General features: G+C 33.9%; 1 protein-coding gene across 1 annotated transcript in view; it reads right to left on the reverse strand.

Moving 5' to 3' along the window:
- Window positions 1-16,831, reverse strand: part of LOC145679852 (uncharacterized) — a 48,810-nt gene extending 31,979 nt beyond the window's left edge. Inside the window, exon 1 of the mRNA XM_081750373.1 lies at window positions 16,061-16,831. Coding sequence (XP_081606499.1) covers window positions 16,061-16,737 — 677 coding nt within the window. The 5' untranslated portion in view covers window positions 16,738-16,831. The remainder of the gene's footprint in view (window positions 1-16,060) is intronic.
- Between the last annotated feature and the right edge of the window lie 601 nt (window positions 16,832-17,432).

The following is a 17,432-nucleotide window of genomic DNA, read 5'->3' on the forward strand; positions in this document are numbered from 1 at the left end:
GACAATCAGCAAAGGCTTGTGGCCTCCTCGGTCACCAGACTTGTACACGTGTGACTTTTACTTATGGGGACTGTTAAAGGGAACAGTATACGAAACAAATCCACACACAATTGAAGAACTCAAGACCAGGATCCAGGATGTCACCAATAGCATTACAACACAAGAACTGACAAGGGTATATATGAATCTCCTCAATCGTGCTCACATGTGTGTTGAAGTGGGCGAAGGACACTTTCAGCACCTGCTGTGAAGGCTGCTGTGAAGGTGAGTTGTCATATTCAATACATTACATTTCATTTATGTGTTGTAGTTAATCATATTCAATACATTACATTTCATTTTATGTGTTCACTTTACGGGCCGGTTTTACGTGCCGCACCCTGTGGTTAGGAAATTTTACAATGAATTATGTGGAACGCCAGGTGAAAATAGGTTAAAATAGGTTGAAAGATATCTGATAATAGATTATTATTTTGAAGTTTTATTGTCACCAATTATATTTTTAGCAGTTAAAACCAGAATAAGAGGCCAAGCTGTGGGATCTTCCCTAAATTGGACAGTGTCATGAAGGATGACATAAGTAAGGAAATCATTGTGCATATTTAAACATTTTGTAGTGTTCTTTAGTGTAGTGAATACATTCCAGCAGTGATTTATCCAGAAGTTTGAACTTAGGGGGGTGTTCAAAGAATCTGGAGGGCGCAATCTTGCATTAAGGTCATATACTATTATCGTCCTTTTAATTAGCTTTTTTTTTCAAACTTTAAAATTCGTTGATGCAACGAACGATTGCATTAGATTTCCTTCCTCAGCCAGAGCCAATTAGCATCGACTTTCTCATGCTTGATGTGACGTCGAGATGAATCGTTGGCAATCGATTGACCAAACGTTGTTGTAACGATCACAGCCGTGTAAAGGTTGATTTCCATTCAATTTTGCGTTGCGTGCTTTGCTTGAAAATTTATCTTGTCGAAAGTAAGTTGTTTTATTTTATTGGCTCTTAAAAACAAGTGACTGTTATGTATCTAAAATGTTATCCGAAATTCTTCACGTTACGGAAATAACATTTTTTTAAAAAATGCTGAAAACCCAATAAAAGACGTAAGACTGTTATAGTAAGTATATATTTTACATTTTGATCTTTGCTAAAAGAAATCTTGATCAGTATTTCAGAATTAAAATAAATATTTATACATTACTCAAAATAAAAGATTGCTATATGTTGCCACACAAGAACGACTTTTTAAAAATCAAATAGCATCACAGTTACTTTTCATAATTAAAATGAATGGTCTTACTGTAATATGCTAAACGTATTTCAAATGTATTAAAAGTATAATAGGAATACCCAGAACTTTTCATATGGGTATGTGTGAAAGTAATTAAAGCTAATCTGCCCTTTTATTATAACACTAGATTTGGCTAGCTGGTAGCTCCGCCCCAGACCCCCGCGTTTACTTGTCCTACGGCCTCGCACCTCTTAAATCCACAATTCTACCAAATTTCAAGTTTCTTTTTCTATTTTTATTATCTAAAACATAAGATTTTGTATACGAAGAAAACGTCCATTTAAATAACACGGGAATTTCTTCACCCCTTCCCCTTTTAGACCCCTTAAAAACTAAAAATATTCATTTTTGGCAATTTCCATGTGGGTTAGTCCTGTCCTGGAAGGCGAAATTTCATCATTCTAATCTTGTCGGAAGTGATTAAACATTTTGGATGTAGAAGATGTTCCATATAAATAACATGGGAAAGATTTTTCAGTTCCCCATAAAAGCACTCTAACTAAAGTTGGAAATTTTTATTTTTGTTTATTTACTTAGGTAACGCTAACGAAAACGTACAAGCATACCGAATTTCAAGTTTTTATTCGAATAGCAAATACCTAAAAATGATATTATAGATCCAAAAAAGGCCCATTTAAATATCATGGGGAATTCCTTCATTGCCAATTTAGAACCCTAAAAATTAAAAGTGTTCCCTTTTGGCAATTTCCCGCTAAGCTACAATCATGCCAAATTCAACTTTTCACGTCAACCGGAAGTAGATCTCTACCCCTATATTTTACGTCAATTCATGTAGTTTTATATATATAAATTTTTACGTTTTATTGAGTTTTCAGCATTTTAAAAGAAAGAAAAAGTTATTTCAGTTGAAAAGATACACATAACATTTTAAAATATATGATAATTGAAGGGAAAAATAATCATATAGGATGTGCACTGGTTGTGATTTTGTCCTCGTCAGAATTTTCCTTGCATTTTGACTGCTTGGATTTAGTTTCCGCCCTGGTTACTACAGCCATTTTATACATGAGTTCCGATCTACATCAAGATCGCTAGGAGTCAAGCTTTTCGGTGCTGCATTTCCCTAGAAATTTCCTCCTTGCATTGAAATTCCCTGTCTCCAAAGATAAGATCATTTAAAGTATTTTAAACAAAGTCCTGGAGGGTTTTAGGAAGAACGAGAATGAATCTTTTTAATATCGCAACCCCTAGTTCGGGATTGTAAGTAATTTATTTCCGGGAGGTGTCCGAAAATTTTAGGGGGTGCTGGGGGTGTTAGGGGATGTAGATAAATCACTGCATCCCAGTGTCTTGGAGAACGAACCGAACTTTTTTGATTCCAAAACAGGGCAAGTATATAGCAGAGGTGAAGAACTGGCGACCTGTAATGACCTCTTTGTTATTGTATAGAGAATTTACAGGGATACTTGATGTAAGTTTGAGGAGCGTTATAAGTTAAACCAGAATTTTAGGAATGATCCAAAAACTGCATCAAAAAAATAAATGAAATGAAATTTTTGAGTTTTACGTCCCACGCTTATGCCGGTTAGGCTAAAGGAGACGGTGATGATGAGTAATGAATGAAATGGTGGAATGAAGAAAGTAAGAGGAAACGGGAGAACCCCGAGAAAACCCACGCACACGGTGTTTGTCCACCACAAAGTTCACTTGGCGGGAGCAGGGTTTGAACCCAAGACCCCTACCACCAGAGGTGAACGCTCTACCACTGAGCCACCGCGGCCCCGAACTGCATCAAAAGATTGCTATCTTGGCCAATAATTAGTTTTGGGATTAGGGGCGACAAAATGTTTGAACAGCCCCAAAATCGAGTTTTCGTATTTATTTTTTTTTATCGAATAAGCACATCACACTGAGTTAAGTGATAGTTTAGGTTTGGCTACACTATATGTAGTTCTCCAGATATAAGGGTACAAGAAAATTTTTGATTGAATGAAATATATTAGATTTATTGGATCAGGGGCCACAAAATGTTTGAACGGCCCCTAAATTGACTTTTCGGTTTTTTTTTTTTATAACGAAATAAGCACATCATACTAAGTTGAGTGATAGTTTGGGTTTGGGTTTGGCTACACTATATATAGTTATCTAGATATAAGGCCTACAATTTTTCTTTTTCTTTTTCTTTTTTTTCTTTTCTTTTTTTTTTTTTTTTTTGCCTGAAATATATTGCATCTTTTGATCCAAAAAATAACTCAAAATATTTTATTCCTGGCTGATCTACTCTTATGAATAGTTTTATTCTAGACATAGTTATTAGGCAGGGGTGAAAAGGAAAGGCAATATTTGGTTGTGCAGTAGACGTATCCAAAACGTTTGACACAACGCCACATACTGGTGTAATTACTGAATCACTTAAAAATAGAGCTATTCCGAATAACTCGTTAGAATAATTTGCACGTTAATTTGTAAGAGAACAATTCTACTGAATTTATCGGCATTGGATTTGAGGTCAACTGAGTTCCCTTTTGTTTAACTTGGCTATGCACAATGTAATAAAATAAAATATTTGAAAATAATGAAGGATATAGTGTCGGCACAGTAAAAACACCGATGTTGGCCTATGCAGACGATATTCTGTTAAGCAAATTCTGAATAAGAGCTAAAATGTATTTTTAATACGTTTGGTAGTCTGATACAAGCCTTAAGTATGAGCATTTCTACAGGTAAGTGTATGGCGTTTGGTGTGGTACCTAATGGTAGATCGTGGACGATAAAAAAGTTACTATGGAATGGAGAGAAAATTGAAGATGTAGAATTGACGAGAGTTGTGAATATGTTGAATGCAAATATATCCTCAAGAGAATAGAAACCAAACAACATATTGAAGAACTGGCAGAATGTTAGACGTGGTGGACAAACTAAGTTTGAAACCTAGACAAAAACTAGTTTTAGTACAGACATATATTTTGCCTAAATTCTTTTACGTATGGATAGTTCGATTTACTTCACATATGTTTCTGGCCTCCATAAACGATATTGTTCGAAAGAAAAATTTTAAAAATGGTTTCGTCTCCATGGTTCAATAACGGATTGTGTGTTTTATATTAAATAATGAGATGGGGATGGGTTTTGTATGCGTCGATAACATTATGTTGTTAGCTCAGCTAAAATTTATCTATTCGTTAAGAGCCATTCATACAAAGTATAACTGAAGCATCTCAGATTAATCCTAAAAACCCTATGATTTGCCTATTTTGGAAAAGGAAACACAGCAGCGTAAGGATAAATTCTTCAGAAAGTGTTTAACAAACAAAGTCAAGGTAGAGCTGCGAAGTATTTTAGGAATGGTCCGGTGCGGAATTGTTTCCTGTTCCATAATAATTTATTATAGGATAATATGTTCATAGATGCTACAAAGTCCGCACTAACATCTATGGTGCTAGAGTTGCCCTCGCCCGCTCACAATGTAGGACAGATGTTTCTTGCAACAAATGCTACGGGCCTGTTGAGTCAGTTTCTCATGTGGTTGGTAAATGTTTTTATCACGCCAATAGGTGCACGATATTTACAGGCACAATCATATTGCCAATATTGTAAAAAGACATTACGGTTTACTCTTTACCAAGTTCGTAAAGAGTTTCGCGTTAAAATCAAAAATGTAAAATTAAAACCATATTTAATTTCATATTGAAATTACTATCAGATTTGAAGAAGATGACATGGATATAAATTTAAGGAAAAGAAGATTGTGGATTATGAAATGCTCAACACATTTAATGATAAGAAACGGTATGAGGTTCTCCCCTTGATCATAGGATCAAGAGGGGTTGTGATACAGATCGCTAGATATATTTTTCATGAAACTTGGGGTACTAAATTAATTTTTTTAAAAAAGAAAGCTTCTTAGCTCTGAAATTACAATTGAGATAAACTGTCATCTCCATTATACTAGCTGATATCAGTATTTTGATGCCTAACATGCATTTTACTCTTGGAAATATTTGTCTTTTGTTTATTTCTGGAGAAATATTGATATTATATATTGTATATACCATAATTTTCGCACTTTTTTAGACGAAAAAAGATGTTTTGAAACAAAGGTGCGTAAATTATGCGGGGGAAAAATTAGCCACATCTGTGAACATCATCCCCCAGTCAAAATAACACGAAAATACCGGTACACATTTTCTTTGTAGCAAGAATTGACAACAAACAACTAATTCTTAATTGTAGAAAAATAACATTAAAAATTGATTAAGAAGTCGTGTGGTTTCTTATCTTATAACAATGACTTTGCTGCGTTGCCAATTGTTCATTAGCTACCGTAATTGATTCCTAGAAAAATGCTGTTTCACAATAAGTTTCCGCGTGCGCAAATTACGCGAGGAAAATAAAATATACAGATAATGCCCTTCAAAACTGGGATGCGAAAATTATGCGAGGGCGAAAATTACGCGCGTATTTACGATATATATATATATATATATATATATATATATATATATATATATATATATATATATATATATATATATATATATATATATATATATATGATTTTTAATTAAAGTTATTGAAGTTTGACATATTTTTTGTATTGTATATATAAACGTAAACATTATACAATTGTTTGAAATATAGTTCTAAAAAGCGAGAATAATAATACTGAAAATAACAATAAATTTATTTCATACAATTTAAACTATACTGGTGACAAGCGGGCTACTACTTTTCTGATACAACGTATCAGCATAGCAGTTCAGCGAGGAAATGTGGCTTCCATTTTAGGTACATTGCCTCCTGGAAAATTATTACAAGAAGTTTTCCTTTTATAACTAACTGTTCAGAATATGCTGTTTATCAGTCTGTAAAAAAAATGTCAAATATGTTCCAATTTATAGATAAAAAATATTCTATTTAAATTGTAAATTATATGAATGCAGTGTAATTATATCATTTCGGTTAAAAAAAATTAAATATAAAAAATACACACCATATATATATATATATTTCAACATTTTAAAGAAAATGAAATATAAAATGCAAAAGTAAAAAAAAAAAATAAACTACGTACGTATAATTGTGAGTAAGAAACATACAGTATATTTTACATTTAATGAATTTAGTGATTTGAAATAATGTAAATATAAACTTATGTGTTGGCAAGTAGGTCACAATGTATATATTTTATCATTTTGTCTTTAAATATTGGTTTATTATATGAAATTATGTTTGAAATGGTTTGTTTAACGAAAGGTAAATTATTGAGATTGGAGGTAAAGGAGATAATGAAACAAATAACTGATTCAACACTTGAAACAAACAGCATTCAATTTCATATTGCACATAACTCTAATGTTTAGTCAACAATGTGTTACAGTATATAATGTGGTGTGTTTGTGTAGCGTATATATGTTCTAATGTATAAATAATTCTTGAAAATAAATAATAGGAACAGTGTAGAGGTCGGAGGTGATAGAGAGTAATAAATCGATACAGTTAATCAGAAAAATCACTATATCTTCTTAGAGAAATGAAAATTTATACTTAGGCTTTTCAAAGGCTGAATGAAAAGGTGCGAGGCCGTAGGCTGAACAAAAGCGAAATCCCCAGCTAGTCAAAGGTTAGTAATATTATTGAGACCCGGATTTATACGTAAAAACATTTCTTTTTCAAACACGCACAAGCACAAAACAAAGTTTATTATCCCAATTAAGAGTCTGCAAGTGTAAATTACAAATTTTATTTCACATAAAGATACACATTTTCTGAAAAAAGTTATGTAAATAAATATTTTGGACATTTTGGTAATAAATACATATTTTTTAACAATTTTCTGTTATTATATCCTAAATTTCGTTTGTTTTTTTTTTTTAACTTTCTCTCGAAAGAAATTAACATCGGGAAAAGAATAGGCTACATAAATCTATCCATCGTATTTATAAGCAATTTCCCACCTGCAGAAACAGCGTCGTCATATATTCAGCTTATCTACGCTGTGGTAACTTGTGCGAAATAAAGAGCTTCTGAAGTAGCGCTTTGTCCTAAAGTGAACAAGTTAGTGTGTAACAGACTGTTTATTCTCCAGTTTTATTTTGCCTAAATAGTTATATTCAACCTGTTCGTTTTATTTTGTCTAAATAGTTGTATTCAACGTTTAATTATTGGCATATTTATTTGTTTAATTTTGATTACTGAATGTTATTTTAATGTATAAAATTTTATTAGAATTTTGCATTCATGTTCATAAGCTTTATGTACTAGTAATCATGTCATTTCTTTAAATACTGAGTAGATGCATTTTCTTTTCTTCTAGTTTGTGTGAGAATAAGTTGTAACAAAGTGTGTTTCTTAGAAGAAAGATTAAATACAGTATACTTTGCTGTTCTAATAATTCAAAAGAAAAGTGATATCGTCGGACTACTGAAATTGTTATAACAGATTGTTTATAAGTTTAATTAATTTTGTGAGTAAAATGTTGGAAAACGTAATTATACATTAAATAGCTTAAATTTCCCTCGATGTTCGATATGTTAGATTGCTGAACTTCATAGCTAAATTATTCATGATTATGAACATAATGCAATATATTAATCATCATGCACTTTACTACGACTGCGTGTTTATTTGTATCTATGTAGGCATTAAAATAAATTATTAGCATCAGACAAAATGTCAGCAAGTTTTATGTTTTATCTTAAGGAGAATCTAAAAGTTAATCGCCATGCTACCAGTGCATATCAGAAGGGAGAATTTAGAATATGATCGGAGATGTTTTCCAATATTAAAAGATATGAATTTAATGAAATGAAATAAGGTTTGTCTTGATATAATATGTTATTAAAAGTGAAGCTACGTCGTAATGAATTTCTTATAAGATTAAACGAATAGAATCTACGGTGATTAGTCGTCTGGGAAACGTACGGTCTGATTATGGATATTCTTTTTCTATCTATGAATTTAAAGCAATTTAAAAAGCATGTAATTCTCCGTATCTCTTTAAGTCTGATGGCTAACATGTATTCTATATGTCTCTCTTATCATTAACGAAAAGCATGATGATGCCTGCAAAATATAAGATGTATCAACTAATATAAGGAAGTAATCTGCATGATTTATGTGAATGAATATGTTAGATGTACATGAGCATATAATTTATATTGCATGAATATTTTCGTACATATTGATTTGGATGCCGAATAAATGCATAAAATTAGCTATAAGGAAATTAGAATTATTGTCATTATTAGAAATTATAGATACTTTGGTTTTAATTTCTAAATAAAGGTACTTCAACTGTTCGATTAACTCACTACTCGTGCCGAACTTGCTCTTCAAGTCGAAGTCTGATAAATTACTCCCAATTACAAGCTTCCCATGACCGGAACAGAATCCTTCCTGTTATGAGAGGTTTGATAATAACATAGAGAGTTGAGAGGCTCATTACAAGTGTCAGATGAGAAAACCTTTCTCGTAAAATCGCCAACTAGAATTGAACTTTTCAAAAAAACAAATCCCGATTTTTCACTTCTTCCAACACCCGCAATCACGCGGTGGGTTACCTGGCATAATGCAGTACTATGTTATGTAGAGAATTTTGAAGCATTTGTATCTGTAATAACTAAACTAAACCCAGACGATACTTTCTCCATTGAAATTGTTCAAAATTTAGTAAATGACAGTGACTTGGCTTTCATATCTGCCAATTTCGGTTTTTTGACTCAGTCTATAAAGAAACTAGAAACTACAGGAGATTTATTGAGTACTTCGGTTAAAGAAGTACAGGAAATACAGTGCATTGAAAGAAAGCTGAATGTTCTTTCTGCTTCGAAAGCTGAAGTCGTAAGACAAAAATTTAAGCATTTGTAAAAGAAAAAAAATGGGTATAAAATCCTATGTAAAATATCTGAAGTATTCGTGATATGGTGTGAATATTCGTGATATGCCTCTTTTCAAATACGCGAGGTTAATATCGTGTGATGTAGAACGTTCCTTTTCTTAGTATAAGGTACCATATTATTCCGCGACAGTAGGCATGATTTTACGATGGACAATTTGTAAAAGAAGTTAGTTATTCACTCTAATGCCCATGGAATTTCGACCTCTGATGAATATGAGTTATTGGTGATCACGAGCATTTATTTTTCTTACGTTGGGTGTTTTCTCATACTTTTCCTTGTTATTTTTTTGTTAAATATTTTTTTTTTAATTTTTAGCAAATATGTTTTTCACTTTTAGCGCACAAAAAATATATTTTATAGTTTTAGTACATAAAAATCCGAGACTTAAATATTATATATATACATGCAGGAATAAACTTAGGAGAAGTGGCGGTTTTTAAACGCTAAATTGAACAAAATAATTTCAATAAAAACTAGTCGAGAAACGCACTTTTTCAAGAGATAGTGGTCCGAAAAAGACAGGTAATAACAAATACCGGGTGTATCGAAAGTTCGGACACATAAAGTAACTTTCTTATGAAGCTGAATGTTCTTTCTGCTTCGAAAGCTGAAGTCGTAAGACAAAAATTTAAGCATTTGTAAAAGAAAAAAAAATAGGTATAAAATCCTATGTAAAATATCTGAAGTATTCGTGATATGGTGTGAATATTCGTGAAAAAATGGAAACAGGAAAGTTGTTGAAAATAGATGGTTTTTAATTTATACTGGTGGAAATTTTCTAAATGGACCACCTGTTTAGGCTTTACAGTGGTAAGGTGGCCTATGTTAAACGGAAAGGTTACGTTTCCGGTTCAGCAGACTGTTCAAATCAAAATGACATATAGCATATGCACATTGTCATGTGAGGGAACATGGAACATTCGGATCCGTTCAATGCTGTATTGTTGTAATATTGAGGACCCAAGAGAACCGCTTGGTGAATTGGCAACATTGTTTTCTTTCATTTAAGATAGAACGCCTTACAAGTGTGGAACCCAAACGACAGTGCAACTGGAAAAATTAAAATGATTTTAATTGAAAACCACGTATTTCCAACAACTTACCTCTAGTTTCATCTTTTCGTATCTTTATTCATAACAGAGTTGGCCTATGGCCCCAGATTTTTGATGCAACCGAATTGAAACTGAAATTTATTTTTTTATTACTACTGGGTTTTAATGCATTAATACGAGGATAAGTCAAAATGTAAAGGGGGCTTCTTAGAAAAGGTACATTTATTCTAATGATAGAAAACTGAAACACTTCTGCATAATCTCCCTGCACTTCGACGCACTTTAACAAAAAAAGTGTTTCGGTTGCACCTGTAGCCAATTCTGCACCGCATCAATAACTTTTGCATCGGTTGCAAATCTTCTTCCGCGAGCTCTTCCTTCAATGGTTCAAACATATACAAATCGCTTGGAGCCACGTCTGGACTGTATGTGTATGAACTGTAAAAATCCATGTCCCTCGCGACGATAACGGGCTAACTGCTTACGAGAGATGTCCAACCTTTGTGCCTTACGCCGCACTGACAATTCTTTAGGGACTCACTTTGCACACACTTCCCGAATTTAACCTATCGTCTAATATGGAATACGCTGAACCATGATTGATATGTAAAGTATTCGATTTCGTCCAGTGTGATTTATCTGTTTTCTATCACCATTCCCTCAACGACTACCAAATTGTCCTCAGTCGTTGACGTCGATGGCCTGCCCGATTTTTCCTCGTCACATAAAGAAGTTCTTCCCTGTTTGAAACGTTTTATCCATTTGTAGATCTTGCTTCGCGATAAACATCTGTCACCATACTACGTTTGCATTCGACGAATAATTACCGCAGGTTTAACAGCTTCCGTAAACAAAACAAAAAAAAATCACTGTCCTCATTTCCTCCTTGGTGCAGATCGACAACGGAGCTGCCATGTTTAACAGTCTGCCACACTTCAACGACTAACGCGGGAATAAAGGTGACACGTAGCATAGAAGTGTTGTAGAAGGCACTAATTCAGCGCTGGACAATAGCAGTGTTACCAAATCCTAGTGCGAGAAATTGCTTGTCCTTTTACTTTTTGACGTCCCCTGGTAATACATTTCTTACGTATATTTACAGAGCGTGTTCGAACACCAATCTCGTTATTCCAAGAAATTCTTTAAAATGAAATTAGCTGAAATTATGTAAAAGATCATAAAAAATATTACGTTTTCAAATCCCATGTTGCTTGTCATCTTCTATGTAAATTTATAATACAAACATATAATGTAATAAGTACTACACTGCATTACTTTTATTACTACAATTCTGTAAAACTTACAAAAACAAAGTGTTTAGATAGTCTTCTACCATCATCTTCGTCTGCTACAATGTTTCGACACTTCTACAAAATTCTCACTGAACCACACGTCATTTGAAATGTATTCTACAAATTTCTTCTGGAATGACACATATATATGGATTCTGCATCTTCGTTCCTATAGTCCGTAGGTTTGAGCACAATAAGCGAAATAATTGGTAATGTTCAATTAATAAGTTATCTCACGGTCAGTATGAAACGTATGGTACCTGCGGGTCACCGCATCAACCAATATTTTGCGGCCTGTCTTCCACGTCACCTCTCTCTTAATATTAGTAATCCATGGAAGTAAGTCTCAGATTAATATTCTCTGAATCAGCATCGTAACTTGGAACTTTTCCTAAGAAGGGTAAGCATTTAATGTTTGAACCCCACAGAAAAATATGAAGTTATCCCCATAGAAAGATATATAAAATATAAAATCCCCTCTCTCGAATTCAAAATTTAATAAACCTTTTTAGTACTTCTTGTTCAAGTAGGAGTTTTACTGAAATAGTCTACTGTTAGACCTAGATTACATTTGAGCTCAAGTAGGAGTTTTGCTGAATACTGAAATACTGTTAGACCTAGATTACATTTATGCTTTATCTTCATGTATTTTGCTTAGATGGAGCAGCAGCAACACCTTAAATATTGTCTGTTCTTTTAGAAATAATATTATATATTATCTCCGGGGGCCCTAATAGTAAAATTTTACTGAAATGAGGACCAGATCACATCTTCATTTCATTTAGAGTTTTCTTTGGTGGAAGGGATGTGGTGAACCTATTCCATGTTTCATTTACGCATTCATCCTGGTATTATATCATATCGAATAATAAAGTTTCATCTTGAAGTGCGTCCCCTCGACAGTGAGTAGCTTAACTGTGATAGGTGTCCCCCCACCCCGTACAAGCTCTGAATCAAAACTCAGACAAAGAGAAATTGCAAATGCAACAGGAGGCAAATACAAATTTCCAAGGAACCTTTTAATGGATTTTTCTTTCTGTCAAAAGAATGAACAGCTCCAAAAGCATTTTATTTTAATCTGAAAACTTATTTCTAGCTTTTAACGTACTTTGCATATTTTATGTGTTTCTATGCGTCACGTAGATAATATTTTCTTACGTGTAATTTACTCAACCCTGACTAGGATCAACCTGCTCACTATAGTGGTTATTGTTACTATTTTTGTTTTATGACTTTAGCTATCTAGTTTCAATAAGAAGCTTGCCTAAGAAAAATATTTGAAATTGGTAGCAGACGATGTAAAATCTGCTACTTCTGGGACTTGAATATAATTACTTCAACATGGAAGTAATTATACTTAACATTTAATTGTTATTTCTTCATACCAGTTTTCAAAGTAAAATCTGTGATAAACTTATGTCGATTGCTCATTATGATTAGTACAGCATTGATTTATTAGCAAGTGTTAGTCACAATTCCAAATTTAAGCGTTTCCACTGCAGCATTCCTCTTCCAAGTGCAACGTTACTTCTAATACGCCATTTAGAAAATTAAGAAAAAATCTTTAACAGCATCCAAGACTGGGAACTACTGAGGAAGACGTCACATTTTTTTTTTTTTTTTAATTTACACAGGATAAAACGGCACTCCATACCAGTGTCACATTTTGTTTTTATTGTATTTACTTATTATTATTTTTAATACAATAGACTCCCTTTGAAACTTTTTTCTGAGTTTTGCTTTCATACTTTGAAAGATAACATACCTAACTTATTAGCCAAATCTGTCAATAATTATCTTATTCTATCTAACAAATTATTAATTTATGGTCAAATGTATAGCTATTACAGACTATTTATGTATGTTATAAAATGTCAAAATATTACGTGTAGGAGAAATGCCGTCGTGATATTAACATGTTATCCTATATAAGCTACGGCAAACACATGGAGGGTGTTAGGACAGTAGCGGTTTCTGAGGTAGGGCTACCGGGATAGCCCAGCACGCTTCCTATATTTGTGTATTTGTGTTAGACTAATTTTAGTTCAAAAAAATTTCATCCATTCATTTGTTTAAACTGTTCGTTAATTAACAAAATACAGAACTTTCCCATGACGATCTTGTTTTTCGAGCGTGGAGCGCGATTATCAGCGCCTTCCGCAGTGTGAAAGTTGTACTAACGAACCGAGCGGGCTGTACTGAATGAAGCCCGTTTGAACTATACAAGCCTACCCAACAAATATATCTCTAGCATGGGGAAAAGATCTCAATATGGCTTGTCCACTTTCCTTTTTTTTTTTTTTTTCCCACCCAGAATAGCTTCTACCGTGCTGAGTTAGGTTGAGCCCGAAGACATTCTGCGCAAGCGCCAAGTATTCCTCTTTCTCGCTTTCTTCTGCTTGCTGACGGCGCTCGCCGCTCGGTTCTCTGTTTTCTCCTCTTTTTTATTTACTTTCTTTAATCCTAAAGGTCCGGGAGACCAGAATTGTCGGGAGTGTATATTAAATGAATTGAACATTTTTGACACAGATTCAAATCGTACCAAAATTATAGCACATACATTTAATGGGGCATCGGTAATAAGGGATCAATTAATTGCGTACAATCTAAAATTAAAGAACACTTTCCTTTGGCACACTACGTCCATTGTTAACCAACTAAATTTGATAATAGAAAGAACTACATCTCAAAATCAATCGACAAGGTTTTTTTTTTTTTTTCCTGTAGTCTTTCAGGATTTTCCACATTTTTCCTCCTGCTCCCCACAGCGTGTATCTGTTTTGGAAAAAGTGGCTGTACGACATATTCCTAGTGGGTCAGCTACTCGATGGAATTTCAAGTGTTAATTCCGTCTCTGAAAATTAAAATGTTTTGAAAGAGTGCTTTTCAGAATTAGAGAAATCCAACACAGTGAATTCATGTTTTGGTTAGAATTTCTTCACAAAATAATGCCGCATGTGAATATTTTGTATAATCAAATTCAGTGAAAGCCTACCATGAAAGTACAAACAGCACTTAAATATTTCATTGAAGCCATTGAGAAAATTCGGAATGACACAGACAATATTAGGACAAGTGATATGTTTCTTCCAACAGTTTGTGAAAACAAATGTGGGTGGATTATATCTTGCAGAGTACCCAATGCCAAAGAAGTATGTGATCGCATTTCTGCGGATGCGCGAAATCGATTTGAGAAAACAAGCCATTTGGATGCCGCCAAACTTCTGGATTCTGCAAATTTTAGTAATTTTTCGAAGAAATTTCCGGAACATATTCTGGACACTGTGGTTGAAAGCTACCCAATGTTAGGTAGCAGCGACTTCCCACTGAGCTTTTGGCTCTGTTAGCTTATCTTTAAGAACAACTTACAGGACAATTTTAGCGAAATAGCAACCCTTTTGTAAATAATAGTGACCATACCAATGTCCACAGCAGAGCCTGAGATATACTTTTTCGTCTCTAAAGAGAATTAAGACATTTATGAGGAATTTCCATAAGTCAGGAAGGTTAACTGCCCTTGCCATGCTCTCGATAGAAAAAAGTTTGATCAACAACATGCTAGATTTCAACTCCAGGGTGATAGAGAAGTTTGCCAGCATTAAGAATCGAAGGAGAGATATCAACTTCAGACTTCAGTGGGTTAGCACACGTATATATATATATATATATATATATATATATATATATATATATATATATATATATATATATATATATATATATATATATATATATATATATATATATATGTGTGTGTGTGTGTGTGTGTGTGTGTTGCAGCACGCTTTGTTAATAACAGTACGAGCCGCCAGTGTCGAGGACCGTACGGGCCAATGTGTAACATTTTCACAAGAATTGATTTGCCATGTTCAATAAACGAACACGTTCATAATACACTAACATCTCAGAAACACAAAAACTATTATAACGGTAACGAAAATATTTACTACTGAAGAAAAAAAACATTATATATATACCATTTTAATGAAAATCTTGAACTAGTCTCTTAAGGTTTGGTGGCACACTGGATGTTCTAAACGGAGGATATTTTCAAGGTGGGCATCAATTATACAGTAAAAAAAATCAAATCAGTTTTGAGACAGGACTTCTCAACCTGTGGTATTTGTACCACTGGTAGTCCGCAAGCCGCTTTTATTCGTACATACGGCTTATGGTGGTATCAATTTTAACATCCTTCGCTGGCTGGCTTGTGAAAAAGGTTAAGAACCCCAGGTTTAAGAGATTACATAATTAATGCATTTTCAATAACGTCAGGCGAGTTCAATGGGCCGGAACCGGCTGTTGCACATGGTTGGGATACGCAAATGGTTAACAATAGGATAGATTAAACATATCGTTTACAGAACAAAAAAATACTCAGATACATAAAGCACGGTTGGTGGGAAATGGACGTTTGAGAGGTAAGCAAGAGTAGTCTTTGGGTAAGAAAATCTTAGTTCATTAGACTGACACCGCCACAGGATATAGGATCATAGGTTTTGTTTCTACAGCGATAAATTTTCAAGTTCTTCAACAGCTAGAGTAAGCTAATTATTGCTACTTACATCAGAACTGTGAAGACTGACGATGCTAGCAATGAAAAGAACACAAACATCAGTGTTAAACCAGCTTTCATGGTTTGCAGATTCTTCGTGTAATGGACTGCCAGATTAATACTTGCTACAAAATTAAAATAAAAAGCTGCAGTCATAGTAAGTATGTACAACAGATGACATATTGATTCGGGTCGAATTCTTCTTCTCAACTGAGCCCCAACTGTTGCTGAAGGCTTCCAGGTACTCGTAGATTCTACAGTTTTTGATCTATCAGACAGCTGATCGTTGCATTGTTTAAGTGGTATTACCTTTTCAGATAACAAATCGCCTTTATCCGAGCGTTCAAATTCAGGTTCACTATATCGGCTTTTGTTTGAGAGCATGTGTGGGTTCAAGTCATCGCCTGCATGCTGTATTTCTTCTGGATTTTCTGATTTCTTCCCCCTACTGCTCCTTAAACTGTGTACTTTTACTAACCTTCCAAAAGCGTTCAAGCCGAATGCGTCAGGCCGATTGTCCGAATAATGACCACGAAAATTGCTTCGTACATTTTGTCTCTGAGAACCATAGCTGTGCTTATCTCGTATATTTGGTTCTGTGTTATTCCTTGCAGTTTCCCATCGATTTTCGTAGCCAGATTGAACAGGCATTTCAACACTTCTCAGAATATTTGCTTCATTTAACATTAGTACACAAAAAAATAAATTTTCACTAAAAATTCAAATATACGTAATATGAATAATGTTTAACTTTCATCAGTTATTTTATTTTCTTATCAGCTACTCGTCGAGTTGTCTAAGATACGAAATTATATAACAATGAGTGTATCCTATACAATTAACAGTGATCCAATATCGATATATATATATATATATATATATAATGCCAAGTTTTACTAAAAGGGAACTTGAAAGACTTTCCAGATAGCACGATTTAACCCAAGGGTGAAAAGTTCACACTTTAATAAGTTTATGTTAACCGAAAAGGACAGAAAGTGTCGCGGAAAGCTTTCTCTGTTGATCGCTCAGACAGTGCTTGAACCAATATTTTCTGACAGCTTTCTTCTTCCTCTTCTTCACAATGCCCTGGGCAAGGAAACACAATTTGGGCAATTCTAGATAGTTGGGAAGTCAGATTTTTCAAAGAAAGAAAAGGAAGATGTTAAAATTCTTATGGGGAAAAGAAAGAAAAAAAAAGTCATATCAGAATTTACATATAGTAAATACATACACGATGACCGAGAGAAGGCCCTAATCATTTCTGGGAAGGAGCACTAGAATTCAAGTTGTTTATAATGTCAAAGACACCGTAAGTCAACGAAATCACAGCAGCTCGACATGATTATCTTCCACATCCAACCAGATCTGTCACCGGGGACGCG

The sequence above is a fragment of the Thermobia domestica genome, chromosome 2 (genome assembly GCF_964235325.1).
Source record: "Thermobia domestica chromosome 2, izTheDome1.hap1.1, whole genome shotgun sequence".
Taxonomy (NCBI): Eukaryota; Metazoa; Arthropoda; class Insecta; order Zygentoma; family Lepismatidae; genus Thermobia; species Thermobia domestica.